The sequence below is a fragment of the Carcharhinus amblyrhynchos genome, chromosome 23 (genome assembly GCF_965287045.1).
Source record: "Carcharhinus amblyrhynchos chromosome 23, sCarAmb.v2.hapA, whole genome shotgun sequence".
NCBI lineage: Eukaryota > Metazoa > Chordata > Chondrichthyes > Carcharhiniformes > Carcharhinidae > Carcharhinus > Carcharhinus amblyrhynchos.
In genome coordinates, this window is record NC_137346.1 from 21,921,319 (window position 1) to 21,943,540 (window position 22,222).

A 22,222-nucleotide genomic window follows, 5' to 3' on the forward strand; every position below is an offset into this window, starting at 1 on the left:
GATTTAGTAAGCTAGTCAATCAATGACTATAACATTAATAATAATAATGGAAGACCTAATGAGAATATATGAATGGGGTCCAGATGTCCTACATATTGCCAGGATAATAAACAATCCTAATTCCAGCCAGCCTTTAAACCAGAACACATGACATGCAAAGACCCTTCCAGAATGTGACACTTGAAGATATTTAACAATCCTTTGTACCAAAAGGGCCATCATTGATTGAAACAAATGAAGTTATAATAGATTTGCATTCACCCTCTAAAAGCAGACTGAAAATGGGAACTGTCAGTGTATTCAATCGGCACAATGATAACACAACTTTGTGTCCGCTGGATAATCAATCTATTGATCTAACATTGTTTTTGTTTTTATTAAAGTTTAGCTATACGGGGCTCCACAGAGCAATGAAACCACAAATTCAGGAGCTGCTCGTGTATAGACACCAATCACTAGGGTATCATTGGTTACGATAAGTTTGTGGTTATGGGCTGGCAATTCAGAGGTCGGGAGCTGAAAACCCATTAATGGTAAATTGTGAAAGTGAATTCAATAAATCTGACCATTTGTGAGTTGGTCCTAGAGAAATGCCCATTGTCATAAAAACCCAACTGGCTCACTTCAGTACAGTATCCACTTTGATTTATTATTGTCACATGTACTGGGATACAGTGAAAAGTATTGTTTCCTGTGCACTATACAGACAAAGCATAGCATTCATAGAGTATATAGGAGAGAAGGAAAGGAGAGGGTGCAGAATATAGTGTAACAGTCATAGCTAGGGCGCAGAAAAAGATCAGTTTAATATATGGTAGGTCCATTCAAATCTGACAGCAGGAGAGAAGCTGTTCTTGAGTCGTTGGTATGTGACCTCAGACCTTTGTATCTTTTTCTCGATGGAAGAAGGCGGAAGAGAAAATGTCTGGGGTACATGGGGTTCTTGGTTATGCTGGCTGCTTTTCTGAGGCAGCAGGATGTGCACATGGAGTGTAATGGATTGGGCTCCGTTCTCAACCCTTTGTAGTTTCTAGCAGGTTAGAACAGAAGCTAACCAATCTTGACATCACTACCCACACGCACAAGATTAAATGCCTTTATAGCAACTGAGGATGGTCGGCGTCACCCCTATTCCAAGATCAAATTTAAAGAAAACTTCAGGCAGCAGGTACAATGCAATTAAAGTGCCATGCATGGTCTATGTTTGACTGGAGAAAGAGGGGAAACTTACACAACGGTGCATCAGAAATCCAGCCAAGATCACGAGCAAAGCTGGCCATCCTACCAAGCTAAAAATGTCACTGCTTCAAATCCCACATCATCCTTGCAAAGTGAGCAGACTCCAACAGGCACTGAGACAGACTAGTAACAAAAATCAGCTCTTGTTGCTTTACAGGCGTGACAATCACATTAACGAGCACTATCTGGAAGAGTAAACATTGTAACCAACAATTTTTAAACTGCCAGAATCTGTCCTTCACTGCTCAGTTGCAACTAAATTTAATATCAGCCTCAACCAATCTCATCTTTATTATCGAATTACCATAGACATCAAAGCACACCGACATAAAAAGCATTTGACAAAAAACATTCATTTAGTAGCCTTTTATGCTGAGATTCTTATTTATTTCCCTTTTTATCTCCTCTGTTTAGATGAATTGTTGCATCTTTATCACTGCCCTGGTTGAGATCAGTTAACTGAGTATATATCTTGAGAACCTGGGACTCCATTACCCTGAGTACATTATTAAGTGAATGTAAAAGGTAGAGTCACCATTGTCACTGATGACCACAGGTTGTCCTCCCCTTTGAGGTGGAGAGCTGACTGGTGATAATTTAATCCGATATCATCACACCTCAGGGGAGGGGTAAGGCTGAGAAGGCAAGGTCTTCATGAATAACGTCAGCTGATACGGGAAATGAACCTGTGCCATTGGCATCACTCTGCATCACTATCCAATCAACTGAGCTATATGAAGAACAGCTGTATCCCAGCTTCTATAAAACATCTTTAGCTCTTACGAGGTGTGGCACTGAGACAATGTCTGAGTGGTCTCCTTCTGTGCTGTAACCACTCAATGATTGTGTGATCCAGTGACAGACTACCAAGGTTAGTGAGTGGGCCGCATGAGTGATCCTCCTCCATCTCAGTGGACCACAAGATTGAAATCAGGCTTGTTCACCAACCATGACCCCGTGAGTACACTTAAATACATTTAATACACGCTGAATATTTCATAATATGTTATGAAAAGGATTCATATATTATTAGAACTACCATCTATTTCAAATGATAAAAACAAAAAAAAATTTGCACTTTGATCATCTGGCTCTGAGTTAATGTTGTGAGGAATCAGCTTGCGACTCACTTGACTTGTCCTTGCTTTACATGCGTATCATGTTAGTCATACCGGTAGGAAAAAATTATGCGAATGGAAATCAGTGAATGTGGCAGCCCCACGCATGGGCAGGTCAACAAGATGTCTCGTGGGCTGCACTCAGAACCCAGATGGGCCACATGTCATCCCTGGGCCACAGGTTGCCCTCCACTGGTATGATCTGTCTCGAACTTTAAAACACAGTAACCATATAGGTGGAATTCTGGGCCTGGGGCACTGATCCCCACCTCCCCCGACTTCATTGGGGGTCCTAACGGCGAGGCCATCACGTCAAGTCCCCGTGCATGATCCTCGCTGGTGAGGACCTTCACCGGTGAGGCCACTGAGGCAAATCAGCCTGGACGATAACATCCCAGGGTAACTAATTATATTTACATTGTATTTAAAATATATTTAAATATTGAAATTTGCTTCGCACCTGATATCCGAGCCTAGTAAAATCATGTAAGGTGAGAAATCGGACCTGAACCCTATTTTTTGCTCCTTGCATGATCTTACTGGGCTCACCCTGCCCATCGACCAGCGGAATGAGAAGATAAGGTCATCCCCAAAACGTTGGTTGCTGATAAATGTAATGTGTTGCACGGTGCGTAGGGAAAGCTGAATGTTGTAGTGAAGAGTATCTAATGACCCACAAGCAGCATTGATGGATATGGCTGAAGTAAATCAAATATTATGAAGTATTGTTAAGAGGGTACAACACAAAAGAAACACCACAGTATCCCTGTTTATAACGTAGGTTAAGTCTCGAGGATACGGTGCTGACTTCTGATCCACTCACAGGTTGGAGTATATAGGGGCCCTAGAGAAGGTTTAGAGTAGGGCTTATATTAATAACTAATGTTAAAAACCCATAACTCTCACAATAGGCACTGTGAATTGGATATCTTTACTTTAGAAAAGCGAAGGGAGACTTGATGTAAATATTTTAACGATAAAGAAATAAGACTGTGCACACATTGAAAGATTATTTGAAATATGTAAATTAGGGAGAATGGGAAGAAATGATTATAAACCAGGTCAGCATAGAATTAGTTTAGATGTCAATAAGATCATTTGCCTTTTGAAAAGGTGATTAACTGTTGTGATAGATTTGTTGGACAGCTTTCTAGAAATTGTTAATGCTGCATACAAAAGGTAGATGGGATGTCGAGTAATGGTCATTGTTACCTCCTAGAACTTGTTCTTGATCACCTTCAGGGGGTTGAGAATTTGCAGCATTCTTTCTTTCCCTGAACTGGCCTATGGTTTCTATTTAATCTGTTTTCCCCCTTTCCCGCAAGGTTATGCAACCTGCTGGAGGGTGGGAGTACTGCAAGCTGTGCCAGTTAATTGCAACGTGGCTGAATGATACAGAACTCATAAAACAACTGGCCTTTTTTTGTCTGTCACTTTGTATATTTGCACTTGTGCCCTTGGAACTGTACCCAGGTCAGGAAACAACATCTTCAGAAGAGGACAGGTAAAAAAGTGGCAGGGGAGGGAGTAAAAATTACATGTTTTCCCTAAACTATTTTATGATTTGCCTAATTATATAAAAAAATGTTTCCCCTGTCCACAACAAGGAAAATAACCATAAGTCCACACAGGCTCCTGGCAATGAGACCGGCCACACCTCTTGTTAACACAGCAGTAAGTTCCCAGCTATAAGGCTATCCAGCAAGCATAATCTTGCAGTACTGTTATTTTAAACATAACTTAAAAAGAGGGTTCTTAAGTTATAAAATACAAGTATTCCATTATTATGCCAGACCTAAAGGGATGCCAAATAAACTTGAGGATTGGAAGGATATAGTTAGATGAAGTAGGATGGAAGACACTGATGTGGAGCTGGGCTGAAAGGCCTGTTTCTGTGCTGCAAATTGTACACAATTATAGCACATACACTTCTTTAAAAATAATGTTCTATTTTAATTGTAATTTTTACAAATTCCAAATTATTTCACTGTACATATTTTCACTCAACTCCCCAGATGACCAAAATATATTAGATCACATGCAAAGGAGTCTCAAGGTAAAATATTTTTTCCCTCACAGAGTAGGAAGGGTGGAGGTTAAACTTTAACCTGTACAATGAAACATTTACATCCCACATCACTTGTACAAAAGGCAATGTAAATAGCAGCATCATATTGATTATCAAAACTGAACAGTGTTGGGTTTGATTATTGATACAGTACAGAGTTAGCTTTGATTATCAATACCCAGTGGTGTTGGGTCTCGCTATCAATTATCTGTATCTATTACATTTAGAATGAATGAGTACAGGACAAAAGCACACAGCATTTAAACCGGTCCCAGCCAGGGAGCATCATTGCAGATAGACACCAAGATGTTTCCAGATCCAAAGTAAATCACTTCAGCCTATTCAGAAAACGGTGTGGGGCGGTCAGCGTGGGGAGATAAGCCTCGGTCACACTTTCCTCCTCTTGCTGGCTATACAGTGCAAGAGAATCCCTAAAGAAAGAAATTCAGGAGAATCACCTCACAACAACAGAACAAAGCTGGGTAGTCAAGAATCTATTCATTGTTAAAAGTATTGAGCTTCACGGTTGTTGTAATCTTGAGCTGGGTCATGAGTGAAGTCGAGTTCTGTTTGCACAGGAAAATGGCCATTTCTCCAATTCATCGAGACAACTATTGGCACCTGGAGAACTAATCCTGATCCCAATAAACCTGCACATGTCCAGTTACACTAACCCGCCCCATAGTTTTCACAAATACACACTACCTGTTGTAGTTTTTGTTAATAAAGGCTGTCAATTCATTTCCATTGCTCACCAACTTCAAAATTACAGATATAAAATATTTAATTCCACAATACTGCAAAGAAATTGCAATACCTAAAATAGCACGAGATGCAAGCTATCAGGCAAACATTCTTGTTAGTCAAATGATTAGAGAAGTTAATGTGGTGCCTCTGATATAAAGTGCACGTCAGTAAAGAATGGTTCATGTATTAATTCTGAATTAAAGTGCAACTTACACCTTTCATAATGTACATTCTGCAGTGCTCTGAATAATTTTCCAAAGAATTCTACGTGAAGTATATGCCCAAAGGCTGACTATAAATTCTTTATAATGTTTAGTCTTCAATGTGAACAATTGTTGCTTCTGACTAGGGACAAAAAAAAATTACACTGAACACAACTGGCTAAATTGGTGTGGAATTACTTCATGAACAATTACCTGCAGCAACAGACACATTCAAGGATTCAATCCCAGGCTGCAAGCCTCTACCTGCTGGTATTGTCAGCATTGTGTGACAAAGGCTTCTGATTTCATCGGAAAGGCCAAAACCTTCATTTCCTGGGAGCAGAAAAAAAGTTTGCATGTGTTAAGATGAACTGTTGGACACTCTGGTGAAATGCAAAGCTAAGGATTTGGTGACGCAAAAACAAGGGAGACAAAAGTGGGTTCTTGCTGACTGTAGTAATACTGCACCTGCCAATCTGAAACCATTGACTGCAGATTGCAAAGCAGTTGGCAAATCCATGTCATACTGCAGATCGAACTTAATCTGACCAGCACTGAATTCCAGTGACAAAGGCATCCTGTGCTTCGACACACATACTCTTCTCTCAGCAGCTCATTCTTAAATGTTAAGCGAGAGCAGGCAAGAATGCTTGTACAATGTTAACGAGTCAGTGAACTGCTCTGGTACTTTAACTGGAGTTACGCTGTAGCCAGGGTGACATCCAAGCATTTGGACATCAAAAGTGGAACTTAATTCCCAAGTTAAAATGCCACTATGTGCAATCATAACTGCTTTACATTGACTCAAAAATTCTGCAGGTAATATTGTGCTCACACAGATAAGGAGCAGAACATTTTATCTGCATTCAGCACCTCAGGTCAAGAGGGCCACAGCCAGCTGCAGAACAAAGCTGGCTTTGCTCTTCCCCATGTACTCATACACAAGAAAAATACGGCAATGGTCATTTCCTCTTCCTTTCCCATACTATTTTATATCAGTACATGATGCAGATGTAAAGAAATTTTAAAATATTTACATTTATACATTGCCTTTCACATCCTCAGGACAATTCAAAGCATTTCAAAACAAATGAATGACATTACAAGCAGAATCACTGTTAGAAAGTAAGGAAGACCAGCAGCCACAAAGCACACAGTAAGGTCTCAGAAACAGTAAGGAAATAAATGGCCAGATAATCTTTTCTGGGGATATTGGTTGAGGGATAAATGTTGGCCCAAGACATTTGGATCCATCGATGTTGGCCAAGATATCTGGATCCCTGTATAGCACCGTGGGATTTTTTAGGGACACTGAGCAGGCAGACAACTTCTCAGTTTAAAACTAATCCAAAACAGAATCATAGAATCCTTACAGTGCAGAAGGAGGCCGCTTAGCCCATCAAATCTGCATCAACAACAATCCCACCCAGGTCCTATGCCGTTAACTCTATTTACCCTGCTAATACTCCTGAGACTAATGGGAAATATAGCATGGCCAATCAACCTAACCCACACATCTTTGGGGTGTGGGAAGAAACTGGAGCACCCAGAGGAAATACACACAGACACTGGGAGAACTTGCAAACTCCATGCAGACAATGACTCAAGGCAGGAATTTAACCTGGGTCCCTGCTGCTGTGAGGCAGCAGTGCTAACCACTGCACCACCGTGCTGCCCTAAATTTACTTCACCCTAGATGGGACATGAACCCATAATCAGTGGCTTAGGAGGCCAGTGCCTTACCCATTAGGCAGCTTTACAGCAGCTTTAACTATGTCAGACTTCCTCAGGACTGCACTGAAGTGTCAGCCTAGATTCGATGCTCAAGTTATTTGAGCTGGAAATAATGTTGTTTATTTTACAAGCATATACAGCTGTGACAACCCAGTTTTATAAAACAACACAACTACAGAATAGGTGTAATCAGTGAGCAGATACGGTCACAGGAAATAACAGCAGGCACAGGCCATTTGGCCCCTCAAAACTGCACCACCCTTAATTGAGATCATGGCTGATGTATTTGCAGCCTTAACTCCACTTTCCTGCCTGCCCCCCTCCACCACCGTATTACCCTCGACTCCTTTGATCAATAATCAAACATTTCTGTTGCAGAATCAATGCTGAAATACATAAATTATCCATTATAAGATAAACAAAGGAACCATTTTACAAAAATTTTTCCCTCCACCGTCTGTACATGGGCATCATTGTATCAGGTTTAAATGTAGATCTGAACATCCAGTTAACTGGCAACATAATCTTTTTATTTAAATAAACACGCTTGTCTATCACTTGCAAACTGTGCATTCACTTTACACTACCTAAAACCAGGATGGTCTGTTCATTCCACTGGAACTGTGCACAAGGGATGGCTGGTGCACTGCTAGCCTCTGTAGACTTTCCAACTGTTCCTATTATTTGCCAGCCTAGGGCTGCTTTTGCCTGTATTGAAGTTAAAGAAGACATCAGTTATGAAACATTATCAAGTTATTTAGAAACACTCCCCAAAGCACTGTCATACTCTTCAACTTGTACATCTAAATTTGTGTTACCTTTAGCACTTGTGGCAAACTGGACGTGCAATGTACAGTCATAACTTCTACAGCTCCAGCACTAGCTTTGCTCACAGTTGGTGTAAGAGAACAACTGGAAGATAACACAAGGTGAACATTAACAAACAAAAATATTCAATGTTTCTCTTAGAACCAAAGTTCTATAATGTACATTTTGTAAATTTACCAGACATTTGATTGTATATAATTCATAGTGAAATATTTAGCATCTATTGTTACTGTTAGCTGTAGCTCTGTTGATAGCTCTCTGACCAGTGAGTCAGAAGGTGGTGGATTCAAGTTCTACTGCAGGATTTGAGCACATAAAAATCAAACCGACACATCAGTGCAGCACTGAGGGGGTGCCGCACTGTTGGAAGTGCTGGCGTTCACGTGTTGAATCAAGCCTGGCTTCTCAGAAGTAGATGCAAAAAATGCTGAGATACTATTTTTGAAGAAAGAGTTCTTCCCTGGTATCCTGGCCAATATTCATCCTCAACATCAGGTCAACAGATTATCTGATCATTATCGCACTGTTGTCGAAGGGGGTCTGCTGTGTGTAAATTCGCTGCTGTATTTCCTACATAACAACAGTGACTACACTTCAATGGTTCTTAATTGGCTATAAAATGCTTTGGGATTTCCTGGAGTCATGAAACACACTATGTAAATGCAAGCCTTTCTTTTCTTTATTGTTTTCCAGGAGGACACCGTGTATAATCTGCACAATGGCCTGCCAGCACTCAGTGGCGATGTTCGTGCAGGAATAGCAGCTTTTTGGGTGCCATGAATCACACCCAGTTGGGAGTTACTGCCTTCAGGGTGGGAGCAGCTCATTTTTATAACAAGACTTGGGGTAAGTTAGTTTCTGTTGTAACTCTCAGAACTACAGGCTACTGCGATGCCTTGACATGTGGGAATGGTGTTTTTTGCAACCTCAGGATGCCCAAAGTGCTTCAGGACCAATGACCTACGTTCTGAAGTTGGCACCTGGGCACAGCGGACCAATACTGAGATGAATCAATGTCCAGTTGATCGATTTTGATGGCACTGATTGTCGGGTATAATATTATTCAGAACACTGGGAGATCTTTGAAAACACAGCATTAAATCTTCAACGTCTGCCTGGTCTCAGCTTAACATTTCATTTAAGATGTAACACTTCTGATGCTGTAGTACTTCCTTTGTAATGCACTGAAGTGGCAGTCTGGATTATATGGTCAACTGCCACAACCACCTTTCAGATCTGGCTGTGAGGGCGTTGCCACTGAGAAGACTTGCCAGTGGGTTAACAGTAAATGGATCAATACAAGTTTAAAATTACTGGCCTAATACTTGGAGGGAACAGATTTTATACAGTTTATGTCCCTGATTATGAATAACACTGAGACCAGCTCTGGTTATGTCCCAATGCAAATTTAGCAGTGCAATATGTCAAAATGAATGACCATCATTCTGTGAGTATAACAATCTAAAAATTAGGAGAGGATTTAAATAAAATGGTAGCTGTTGGTAACATCACTATGGTTAATATCAGGTCTATCATTTTTTTCACTAACGTGCACCCGTTACAAAAAAATTACAACATTTTACATGCATGAGATAGCAGCAATGCTCAAAAGGAAGAATTCAAATTCTAAGAACATTTTTGCCCCCAGTTACATAGAATCATAGGGTGGCAAAGTGGTTAGCACTACTGCCTCATCGCATCAGCGACCTGGGTTCAATTCCGGTTCTCGGGTCACTGTCTGCGTGGAGTTTGCACATTCTCCCCATGTCTGCATGAGTTTCCTCTGGATGCTCTGGTTAGATGGATTGGCTATGGTACATTGACCTTAGTGTCAGGGGCATTAGCAGGGTAAATATGTGAGGTTACGGGAATAAGACTGGGTGGGATTGTCATCGGTGCAGACTCGATGGGTCAAATGGCCTCTTTCTGCACTGCAGGGATTCTATGATTCGATAGTATATTTGTAGATTCTCAGTGAGAAAGGAGAAAGTTTCTTTGACCCCACTTTTGCAAAGCACCCTTGGGCATCGCTATGGTGGGACTGTGCCAGCTTGATGAGATGTTCTGCCAGTATTCCTTAAAAAACTTTGGCTCATTCTACAATGTGGTTGGGAGGGTGATTTGGATAAGAAGCTTACTTCAATAAATAAACAAGGTTTGGGTGCCACCTGCTGGACGGTTTTGGGGAAGCACCCACAGCATTTTACAGCAACATGTGCAACTGGAATTGAGACAGTTATTGGTGCAATTTTTATTGCGGCTATTTCTCAGACATGACTTAGCATCTGTTTACTTTCAAAAAATGAATCCCCTGATAAAAATACTACAGATATCCTCAAAAGGTGGTAATTATAGTTTAAAGTATCCCTATTGTTTATTAGTGCCACTTACGGGCTTATGTTAACACTGCAATGAAGTTACTGTGAAAATCCCCTAGTCACCACACTCCGGCACCTGTTCGGGTACACGGAGGGAGAATTTAGTATGGCCAATGCACCTAAGTAGCATGTCTTTCAGACTGTGGGAGCAAACTGGAGCACCCGGAGGAAACCCACTCAGACATGGGGAGAGCATGCAGATGCTGTACACACAGTGACCCGAGGCCAGGAATCAAACCTGGTTCCCTGGCACTGTGAGGCAGCACTGCTAACCACTGTGCCACCATGCCACCCATTAATTACCATTTAAGTTCTTTTGCTTGACTATTTAACTTTTATTCACATTCTTTCACCTCAGTGGAGTGCACGCAGAGATGACACAAATCCATTTGCAGGACCATCACCCTGAGGGGATGAACCTTTCCATCTCCTACTGTCCAATTACAACATTACTTGATTTATTAATGTTTACATGCATTAACTACAATTTCCTATCTATGTGGGTTTTCGTATGTATTTCATAACAATATTTAAATGAAAATGGAATGAATATTTGACAAATAATGTTTAACAAACATTTCAAAAATAATGCTAAAAATACTCAAGGGCACCAATGGTTAACTTATATGAAGAACCTCAACAGTTACCTGTTTTGCTGACTTACGAGAACAAGATCTGCTCCAAGGAAGTATGCTGAACGAAGCACAGCTCCCATATTCATGGGATCCTGAATTCCGTCCAGTGCCAGCCATAAGATTGGTTTGTGTTCAAATGCAAGACCATCAATATCTGCTGAACAGCATTGATCATAGTTCACATAGTGCAGTGGTGTCACCTCAAGACAAACGCCTTGGTGAACGTGACCCTCACATAACCGGTCAAGCACCTTTCTCGTCACCTGACACACTGGCACTCCCATTTCCCTAGCTCGCTGATAGATTCTCTCCATTTCAGCACGCTGACTTCGATTCTCCTTAATGAACAGCTTAAAAACCTTTCTGCGTGGCTGGGAGAGTGCCAGGCTACAAGGTGCAATGCCAAATAACACCTCTGAACCTCTCTCCTTTTCGACAGACTGAGAAACCTTCGGCACTTTTCTTTTTACAAAATCGTCATCTCTAAGGCTGCGGAGTTCCACGTTACGGACATGATTGGGTTTCGAGTTTGATCGTGCATGCGTGACTTTGGAAATGCTTCGAGACCACTGAACAAAGCCAGCGTCATCTTGTTTTCTCGAAGTTCCAGTGGAAAGATATTTTCCTGAACTCTTTGCCATTCGGAATGCAGTAGACCCTGGGAAGCTGTCCGAGAACTCAGTTAATCTCTTTGCATTACCTTTAACATCCAGCTCTGACTTACTGAAGTCGTACTCATGGCTCTTACTTGGCTTTGATGCCGTCTCAGATTTAACTGTGGGCTTCTGGTTGACTGATGTTCTGTCGCTGGGTATTTCCCCTTTGCAGCTGCAATGACGAATAAACCGCAGCCAGGAAAACTGCCAGAGACTCCTCCTTAGACACCTGGCAGCTTCGTTCGACATAACAGATGACATTGTGGCCTGTTTTTAAAAACTCCGCCTGTCAAAAGCAAATTGATTCTGTCAAGCCACTATATTCAAATGCTCATTGCTGAAGTAATAGTGACAGCCCAGTAAGTAAATGCACCACTAAATGTAGCAGCTCACCACACCAACCTGAAGGTCCCAAGTTTAATTTGTCTGTGCAGAGGCAACTTATCTCAAGAAGCAGTTAGGACGTGGCAATTTGGCTTATGCCCCTAAACTAGGAAGGGTAAATGGACTAGTTGCCATTCCTGATCAGAATTCAGTGCTGCCCAACGTACACAGTGTCTGAATGTGAGCTAAGGACAGAAGACGATAAATATCCTCCAAGTATTTACTGGACTGCCACATAAAGCAGCAATCAGACAGGATGGAGAGCATTTGACACTCATCAACATAATGACACAGGGAAAGGAGGGAAGAGAGGGAGCAAGTCCAAATATAAATGTCAATATAATCATAAAAAACAAAACCTTTTGAGCCTGCTTCACCATTCAATATAACCACAGCTGATCTTCAATCTTAACGCTGCTTTCCTGCCTGATCCTTTGATTTTCTTAGTGTCCAATAATCTATCGATCTCACTTGTAAAAATCTCAATGAGTGAGCATCCGTAGCTCACTGGGATAGGGAATTCCTATGAAGAAAATTTTCAATCCTAGATAGGAAACCCCTCATCCTGAGACCATGCCTCCTGGTGGCACAGTGGTTGTCACTGCTGCCTCACAGCGCCAGGGACCCGGCTTCGATTCCAACCTTGAGTGAGTGTGTGGAGCGTGCATGTTCGCCCTGTGCATGGGTTTCCTCCGGGTGCTCCGGTTTCTCCTCTCAGTCCGAAGTTGTGTAGGCTAGGGGGATTGGCCATGCTAAATTGCCCCTTCGGGTCCAAAGATCTGTAGGTCAAGGAGATTATCAGGGTATATATGTGCGGTTTTGGGAAGAAAGCCTGGGCAGGATGCTCTGTCAGAGGGTCAATGCAGATTTGATAGGCTGAATGGCCTCCTTCTGAATGGAGGGATTCTATGATTCTAGCTCTAGACATTCCAGCCAAAGGAACAGCCTCTCAAAATGGTATATGTTTCAATCAGATTGTCTCTCATTCTTCTAAACTCCAGAGAGTATAGGCCCATTTGATTGACCCTCTCCTCATAGGACCATTCTCTCACTCTCAGAATCAATCAATCATTGTTGCACCACACACCCTCCATTCCTGACCCATCCCGTCCAAGGCAACTGTATCCTTCTTTAGGCATGAAGGGATTACTCCATTACTCCAGGTGTGGTGGGCACCCAGATCAATTGCAGCCTTATTTTTACTTCCTTACTTTTGTACTCTAACCCCAAAACACAATTTGCTTCTTTAATTAATTGCTGAATCTGCATCTTACCTTTCTGTGTGTCATGCACAAGGACACCCAAATTCCTCAACATTCTTTAATATTTTCTCAACATTTAAAATATATTCTGTTTATTCTTCCCACCTACATATTTCCCCACATTGGTAATGTTGGAGTTGGTGGAGTTAGAAAGCTAGTGGCGTCTGCTACCAAATAAACCTGTTGGGCTTTAACCTGGAGTTGTGAGACTTCTTACTGTGTTTACCCCAGTCCAAGGCCGGCATCTCCACATCAATGTTTAAACTGTACAGAACATTAGTTAGGCCACAGCTGGAGTACAGTGTGCATTTCTGCTATCACACAGGATATGCTAGCACTAGAGGGAATGCAGAGGAGCTTCACCAGGACGTTGCCAGGGGTGGAACATGTGAGGTATAAGGAGAGACTTAGATAGATTTGGATTGGTTTATTTACAGTAGGCAAGGCTAAGGGAGGGACATGATTGAGGTGCATAAGATTATAATGGGTATGCACCGGGTGATTAAGGAGCAGCTATTTCCTTTGGTTGAGAGGTTAATCACGAGGGGGCATAGTTTTTGGGTGAGAGGCAGGAGATTCAGAGGGGATTTGAGAAAAAAAAATTCACTCAGAGGATGGTGAGAATCTGGAATGCACTGCCTGGAAAGATAGTGGAAGCCGGAAACCTTGCAACCTTTGAAAAGTATTTGGATGAGAACTTGAAATATCATAATATTCGAGGATATGGGACAAGTGCAGGAAAATAGGATTAGCGCGCCTCTAGTGGTAGTTATCAGTGCAGACTCAATGGGCCGAAAGACCTTTTCTGCGCTGTGTGACTCTGTAGCATTGCACAACATCTGCCACCTCCTTGACCACTCACTAAAGCCACACATGCTCCTTTACAGGTTCTCTGGGATGGAATTTCGCTCAGCCAGGTAGATAGCACGCATGGGGAAATTTCCCAACTTGCCACACCTGTCTCAGGAGAAAGTGCTCTGTGCTGAGGTGGGCTATTTAAAAGGTCCACCCACTTTGTGGTAAATAAGGTCCAATGGCTTTGCCCCCCCCCCCCGCCCCACCGTTGTCTCCTTACATTTTGGATGCCCAAGCCCTCCCTCTTCACCTACCTCCTCTCCACCCCTCCAGTTCCTAAGCTACCTTTTTTAAAACTTTAAAAGGGCTGAGAATTTAAATAACTTCACAGCTTGACAATTCTACAGACTTTCCTACACAAGCACTTAACATCTACTCCAAAGATCTGTGAGTCATGCACTAAATAAGGCACATGCAACAGCAAATAGGGTGTCTGTTTGGATTCAACAGGATTTCCCAATCCAGGTCACACCCTCCATTTTATAGGTTTGTGAAATCCAGCCCTTTGTGTCCTCCTCGCAGCTTACTCTCCCACCTAATTTTGTATTGTCAGCAAACTTGTATCAATTCAGTTATCACTGTTTCAGTCTGTGGCAGAAAGGCACGAGTGGAGGCTCGGCCCCTGAGACTGGGGATGGGGGTGATGAGGGAAAATGTTAAAATGAAGCTATGATCAAAAATCTGACAGGTGGATCAAGAACAGAAAGAGACAAGTCTTATTGGCTATTTACTCTTTCAAACACAAAGTGAAGAGAGAACCAGTGAGAAATATGTAAAAGAGACTAATGAATTCTAGTATAAACAACAGTGAATCTTACATTTGAATTTCCATCCTTGAAAGTACAAAACACATTAATTTGGTGCTCTAAATAGTTATCTCTAATGGCAAACAATGGACTCCAGTGTGCATTTAAATTATAATTGCAACTCAGCCAACACTATAATTTAATGCCCAAGCCGCTGATGAAAGCATCGAAACAAAGGTTTTTCCATTAGAAGAAATTTGGAAAAGTGCAACAAAGGTTCAAACTCCAGTCCTTCATCAGTGGAAATGCATCAGACCCAACGCCACTTATATCAGCCAGGAGTCTGGGTTTCAGCAGACCGACTGACACAGGGGCAGTGACTGGCGATGCGGCTGAGATTTAACAAGGTGTCCTTTGTGATGGAGGAGTGGGGCCAGGGGCTCAGCTTGGGGCCGAACATGCCCCCAAAGAGACAGCAAATAGTCTGGTTCAGTCTGACAATGCTCAGGGAGAAGGACAGGATTAGTGGCAAGGGAACAGAGTTTGTAAAAACAATTTCTTCAATCTTCCCACTGCTGGGAGAAATCCTGGCTCATCCAAAATTTGATGTTGGACAAACAGTCTAACAGCAGAGGTAGTGGAGAGGTTCGGAAGGCATATGGAAATTGACCTCACGTCTTTCAATTATGTCACCGAGCAATACTATATAGATAAGGAAATGAAAAGATGGATACGTGAGGGATTCCAGGAGTAAGTGTGTGAACATAAAACAAAGAAAATTACAGCACAGGGACAGGCCCTTCAGCCCGCCAAGCCTGCACTGACCACGCTGCCTGACTTAACTAAAACCCCCTACCCTGCTGAGGACCATATCCCTCTATTCCCATCCTATTCATGTATTTGTCAAGCCGCTCCTTAAAAGTCACTAGTGTATCTGCTTCCATTAACCCCCCCGCCCCCCGGCAACGAGTTCCTGGCACCCACTATTCCGTGTAAAAAATCTGCCTCGTATATCTCCTTTAAACTTACCCCTCGCATCTTAAACCAGTGTCCCATAGTAATTGACTCTTTCACCCTGGGAAAAAGTTTCTGACTATCCACTCTGTCCATGCCTCTCGTAATCTTGTAGACTTCTATCAGGTCGCCCCTCAACCACCGTCGTTCCAGTGAGAGCAAACCAAGTTTCTCCAACCTCTCCTCCATACCAGGTAACATCCTGGTAAATCTTTTCTGTACCCTCTCCAAAGCCTCCACATCCTTCTGGTAGCGTGGCAACCAGAATTGAACACTATGTTCCAAGTGCGGTCTAAGCTCTATAAAGCTGCAACATGACTTGCCAATTTTTAAACTCAACGCCCCAGCCAATGAAGGCAAGCATGCCATATGCCTTCTTGACTACCTTCTCCACATGCATTGCCATGTTCAGTGACCTTTGCCTATCAATACTCTTAAGGGTTCTGCTATTTACTGTATATTTCCTATCTGTATTAGACCTTCCAAAATGCATTAACTCACATTTGTCCAGATTAAACTCCATCTGCCATCTCTCTGCTCAAGCCTCCAACCGATCTATGTCCTGCTGCATCCTCTGGTGGTCCTCATCACTATCTGCAAATCCATCAACCTTCGTGTCATCTGCAAACTTCCTCAACATAACAGTTATATTTTCCTCCAAATCATTTATATATATTACAAATAGCAAAGGTCCCAACACTGATCCCTGAGGAACGCCACTTGACACAGTCCTCCAATCAGAAATGCACCCTTCCACTGCTCTGTCTCCTTTGACCGAGCCAGTTTTGTATCCACCTTGCCAGCTCGCCTCTGATCCCAAGCAACTTCACCTTCTGCACCAGTCTGCCATGAGGGACCTTGTCAAAGGCCTTACTGAAGTCCATGTAGATAACATCAATTGCCCTACCCTCATCAATCATTTTCATCACTTCCTCGAAAAACTCAATCAAGCTCGTGAGACACGACCTCCCTTTCACAAAACCACGCTGCCTCTCACTTATACGTCCACTTATTTCCAAGTGGGAATAAATCCTGAAGGTGAGCGGGCATGGTATCCAAGGGGCTTTGGCCTTGTGGATCCAGAACTGGCTTGCCTGGAGAAGGCAGAGAGTGGTTGTGGATGGGTCTTTTTCTGCATGGAGGTCAGTCACCAGTGGAGTGCCCCAGGGATCTGTTCTAGGACCCTTGCTGTTTGTCATTTTCACAAATGACCTAGATGAGGAAGTGGAGGGATGGGTTAGTAAGTTCGCCGACGATACGAAGGTTGGTGGTGTTGTGGATAGTCTGGAGGGATGTCAGAAGTTGCAGCGTGACACAGATAGGATTTAAGACTGGGCGGAGAAGTGGCAGATGGACTTCAACGCGGATAAATGTGTAGTGGTCCATTTTGGCAGGACCAATGGGATGCAGGAGTACAATATCAAGGGTAGGAGTCTTAGCTGTGTTGAAGAGCAGAAGGATCTTGGGGTCTGGGTCCATAGGACCCTTAAATCGGCCTCGCAGGTAGAGGATGTGGTCAAGAAGGCGTATGGTGTACTGGCCTTCATTAATCGAGGGATTGAATTTAGGAGTCGGGAGATAATGCTGCAACTTTATAGGACCCTTGTCAGACCCCACTTGGAGTACTGTGCACAGATCTGGTCGCCTCACTACAGGAAGGATGTGGAAGCTATTGAGAGGGTGCAGAGGAGATTTACAAGGATGTTGTCTGGATTGGGAGGCATGCCTAATGAAGATAGGTTGAGGGAGCTAGGTCTCTTCTCCCTGGAGAGACGAAGGTCGAAAGGCAACCTGATAGAGGTTTATAAAATGTTGAGAGGAATAGAAAGGGTGGATTCTCGGAGGCTATTTCCCAGGGCTGAAATGGTCGCTACGAGAGGACACAGGTTTAAGGTGCTGGGAAGCAAGTACAGAGGAGATGTTAGGGGTAAGTTTTTCACTCAGAGGGTGGTGAGTGAGTGGAATCGGCTGCCGTCGGAGGTGGTAGAGGCGAACTCGCTGAGGTCTTTTAAAAGACTTCTGGATGAGTATATGGGATCTAATGGGATTGGAAGTTACAGATAGTTCTATGGCTTGGTAGGTATAGATGTGATCGGTGCAACTTGTGGGCCGAAGGGCCTGTGTGTGCTGTAGTGTTCTATGAAGAATCCTCTCCAATAATTTCCATACTGATGTATGGTTCACCTGCCTGTAATTACCTGGATTATTCTTGCTACCCTTCTTAAACAAAGGAGCAACATTGGCTATTCTGCAATCCCCTGGGACCTCCCCTGTAGCCAGTGAGGATACAAAGATTTCTCTCAAGGCCCCAGCAATTTCCTCCCTTGCTTCTCTCAGTGTTGGAAGATAAGCTATTGCTTGAGATTCTCAGCCCTTAACTAAATGGCAAAACTGAAACTAAGCAAATCGCACTGAGCTGGTCAACAGAGGACACATGTTGGAGGATATTGTGATCAGCCAATCCAAAATCTGAAGAGAGGTTAAGAAGGATGGGGAGGGATAGCGCATGCAGCATGGTGGCAGACAGAGGATATATTTTACTTTGATCAGGGTTGTTTCAGTGCTATGTCAGGAGCAAAAACCTCACTGGGGAGTTTCAAAAAGAGTCATAGGAAAGATAGGCATGAACTTGGGAGGTATCAAGGATTCTGAGGAGGAAAATGAGGTTGGAGATGGGGATGGCAGGCGATGGTGGAGCATTAGCACTCACCTAGAATCACAAAATAGTTACAGCACAGGAGGCTATTTAGCCTGTCACATCTGCACTGGCTCTCTGAAAACGCAATTCACCTAATACTATTCCCTCGCCTTCTCCTCTAACCCTGCACATTCTGCCTCTTCAAATAACCATCTAATTGCCTTTGAAACCTGCCTCCAGCATCTCTGGCAGCATACCCTCCAGATCCTAACCACGCACTACATGGAAATGTTTTTCCTCATGTCACCATTATTTCTTTTGCCAATTACCTTAAATCTGTGCCCTCTTGCTCCTATTTTCCCATTATCTAGTCTGTCCAGACCCCACATGATTCCTCTATGAAATCTTGGCTTACATGTGATGTGAAAAATGGCTGCTTGGGTGAGATGGCAAAGGGCAGTTGGCACCTGCAGAAGCCCCATGAAATTAAGGGGAAGGGGTCGGGGGGAGAGAACAGGACATTAGTGAGATTACCCACAATGAAAGGTGGAAGGACAAATCATTGATGATCAAACAAGCTATAGCTGATGACGTGAGCAGCTGGATGAGCCGCAATATCGCTTCCTGGCCTTTTGGCTAAGATGATGCGTCAGATTAAGCCCAATACAGGGTGCAGTGCCTTTTCAGCTTGGATCTTGTATGTCCCTCTTGTGGGTCCATGAATTAGATTCAATTGGAATTTGGTTTTGAAGCCTGCAAGGAATGGATTTGTTGGGTCTATACCGAGCATTGGCTTTGTAACTTTAAGGATGGAATAATGTTTTTAAAAAATCTGCTTTGGCCTTAAGATCAAATGTTGAATTAAGCCCAAGATGGTGTGCAATGCCTTATCTGTGACAACTAGGGGATTTTCACAGTAACTTCATTGCAGTGTTAATGTACGCCAATTTGTGACACTAATAAATAAACTTTAAAACTTGTCAGCTTGAATGTTGATTGTCTCTGTTGTGAAGACGATGTATGGGATTCAATTTGAATTTGTTTTTTTGGAGCAAGCAATGACACGGATTCAGGGTCCAAGCATTGCTGTCTCATAGCGCCAGGGACGCGGGTTCAATTCCTGGCTTGAGTCATTGTGCAAAGTCTGCAGGCTCCCCCCATGCCTGCGTGGATTTCCTCCGGGTGCTCCAGCTTCCACCCACAGTCCGAAGTCTCACAACACCAGGTTAACGTCCAACAAATTTACTTGGATTTGTGACCTTTCAGAGTGTGCTCCTTCACTCACCTGATGAAGGCGCAGCACCCCGAAAGCTCATGAATCCAAATAAACTTGTTGGACATTAACCTGGTGTTGTGAGACTTCTTACTGCGTCCACCTCATGCCAACGACAGTCCGAAAGACACGCTGGTTAGTTGCACTGGCTATACTAAATTCTCCCTCATTGCACCCGAGCAAGCGCTGGAGTGTTACTTTCACAATAACTTGTCAGATCTACTCTGAGCATTGGTTTTGTAACTTTAAGGATGGAGCTTTTTTTTAAAAAAAAATCTTCTTGGTCTTAAGATCAAGTGATGGATCGAGCCTAAACTGGGGTACAATGCCTAGTCTGTGGCGAATGGGAGATTTTCACAATAACTTCAGTGCAGTGTTAATGTAAGCCTACTTGTAACATTAATAAATACTTAAAACTCTGAGCATTGACTTTGTAACTTTAAGAATGGAGTAAAGAATATAAAATCAAAAGGTCTGAACTTACTACTTAAAACGTTTAGATTTTGGTGGTGAGTTTTGCTCAGTGGGACCTCAGTTGCTCTCTGGCTCCTGGCCACACATTGAATTTCTGCTCAGAGGAAGCACCGCCTCCCAATGCTCCCCCCCCCAATTCACAGGACGAACCAACACCAGCCACATTAGAGCTCTCCTCCCCAACAACCACGAGGCCCATTTAAACGGGAAAAGGCCTGCACCCCGGTTTCCTGGCAACGCCCCGGCCGGAAGCGGAAATCCTCCACAACTCCTTCCGACTTCAACCTGTCTGCTGAGCGTTCCGGGTTCTCTGCCGCCTTCTCTAAACTGAACCTTGTTCATGACGCGCCCTTTCCAGTTGAGAGTTTTGAGTTACCCATATCTCTGACATATTGTTAGGAGTAAGGTTTATTATTTCAGGTTCCATATTTTTCCTTAATGAAGGCACCCCAGCATACAATCTTGGTCCCTGCACTTACAAGTCCCACTCACCTCAAATCCAGTGCCAAAACAGATAATTGTGCGCCACCTCCCCGAGCTTGTGTAAAGATATTGCTGCAGCTAAATTAATTAAGCAGCATATGCCAGAACTAATCAGTTATGTTTTCCCCCAGCTGCGATCTGTGGTGGCAGTGGTTAGCACTGCTGCCTCAGTATTAAAAACCTGGGTTCAATTCCCGGTTGCGGGAATGTAGAACTGAGCCACAACAGATCAGCCATGATCTTATTGAATGGCGGGGCAGGCTCGAAGGACTAGATGGCCTACTCCTGCTCCTATTTCTTATGTTCTTATAGTGTGGTCTGCACGTTCTCCCTGCGTGGGTTTCTTCCGTCATGATGTGGATGTGCCAGCCTTGGACTGGGGTAAACACAATAAAAAGTCTGACAACACCAGGTTTTAGTCCAACTGATTTATTTGATAGTAAACTCACAAGCTTTCGAGGGGACTCCCTCTTCATCAGGTGAATGGACTCTCCTGTGTTTCTTCCCACAGTCCAAGACGTGCTGGTTAGGTGTATTGGCTATGCTAAATTCTCCCTTAGTGTACCCAAACAGGTGCTGGAATGTGGTGACTAGGGGATTGTCACAGTAACTCCATTGCAGTGTTAATGTAAGCCCACTTGTGACACTAAAACTTTTAAGCACCTAGGTTCTAAAGAACTTTCCACCAAACCTGTTTCTTCACCTCTTCCCCACCAAACCAGCATTTTTGTTATCCAGCATTTGAGTGTTTTGATTTCATGGTCTCCAGGCAGCACCACAGTTAACTGTACTACCTCACACCACCAGGGATACAGCTTTAATGCCAGCCTTGGGTGATCATGTGGCGTTTAAACACTTTCCCTGTGTTTGCATGGCTTGTGTCTAGATGCTCCAGTTTTCCCCAGTCCCAAAAAATATGCACAATTACCCCTCAAGTGTCCCAAGGTATAGGTTAGGGATTAGCAGGGGTTACAAGGATAAAGCTTGGGTGCTCTGTGACAGGCTGAATGGCTTCCTTCTACACTAAAGATTTGATTTCACGTTCTATTAAAGTGCCCTGTTGGTGCTTTTTGATCTGTATCAATTTCCAAGTCTCTCAAACTGAGTTTGTTACATTAGCTTGTCCTATTGCAGATTAATAGCTAGTACAGCCATTGGCCAAGCTCTATTCAGCTACTTGATTCATGTCTCTCCCCCCCCACTGCAGAGCTCTGAGGTACATCCATGGTGAAACTGATCAACTAACAGGTTGTTGTCAGCTAATAAGATTCTCTCTAGCCACTTTCCCTTCATGCCAGAAATATTACTTCATTCTAGTTCTTTTGTCAGAGGAAGCCCCTGCAATATCAAAGCTGGGACTTCTCAGCTCTGCAAAGGAAATTTGACAGATCTGCATGGTGGCACTGCTGCCACACATCACCTGGCTCCCAAGTTCAATCCCTGGCTTGGGTCACTGTCAGGTGTTTGCACATTGTGCATGCATGGGT

The 22,222-nt window shown here is 43.2% G+C and overlaps 1 protein-coding gene across 2 annotated transcripts; it reads right to left on the reverse strand.

Moving 5' to 3' along the window:
* Positions 1–4,307: 4,307 nt before the first annotated feature.
* Positions 4,308–20,491, reverse strand: mrm1 (mitochondrial rRNA methyltransferase 1 homolog (S. cerevisiae)). 2 transcript variants are annotated; one of them, XM_080210759.1, is made up of 6 exons: positions 20,263–20,491; positions 10,963–11,892; positions 7,928–8,021; positions 7,697–7,817; positions 5,589–5,708; positions 4,308–4,856 (listed from the first exon to the last, which is right to left on the reverse strand). In XM_080210759.1, the coding sequence occupies exons 2-6, from the start codon at positions 11,865–11,867 to the stop codon at positions 4,813–4,815; spliced, it is 1,284 nt and encodes a 427-aa protein (XP_080066885.1). In that variant the 5' UTR covers positions 11,868–11,892; positions 20,263–20,491; the 3' UTR covers positions 4,308–4,812. The 2 variants fall into 2 exon arrangements, with proteins under 2 accessions (XP_080066885.1, XP_080066886.1); XM_080210760.1 differs by lacking the exon at positions 20,263–20,491 and adding an exon at positions 16,369–16,975.
* Between the last annotated feature and the right edge of the window lie 1,731 nt (positions 20,492–22,222).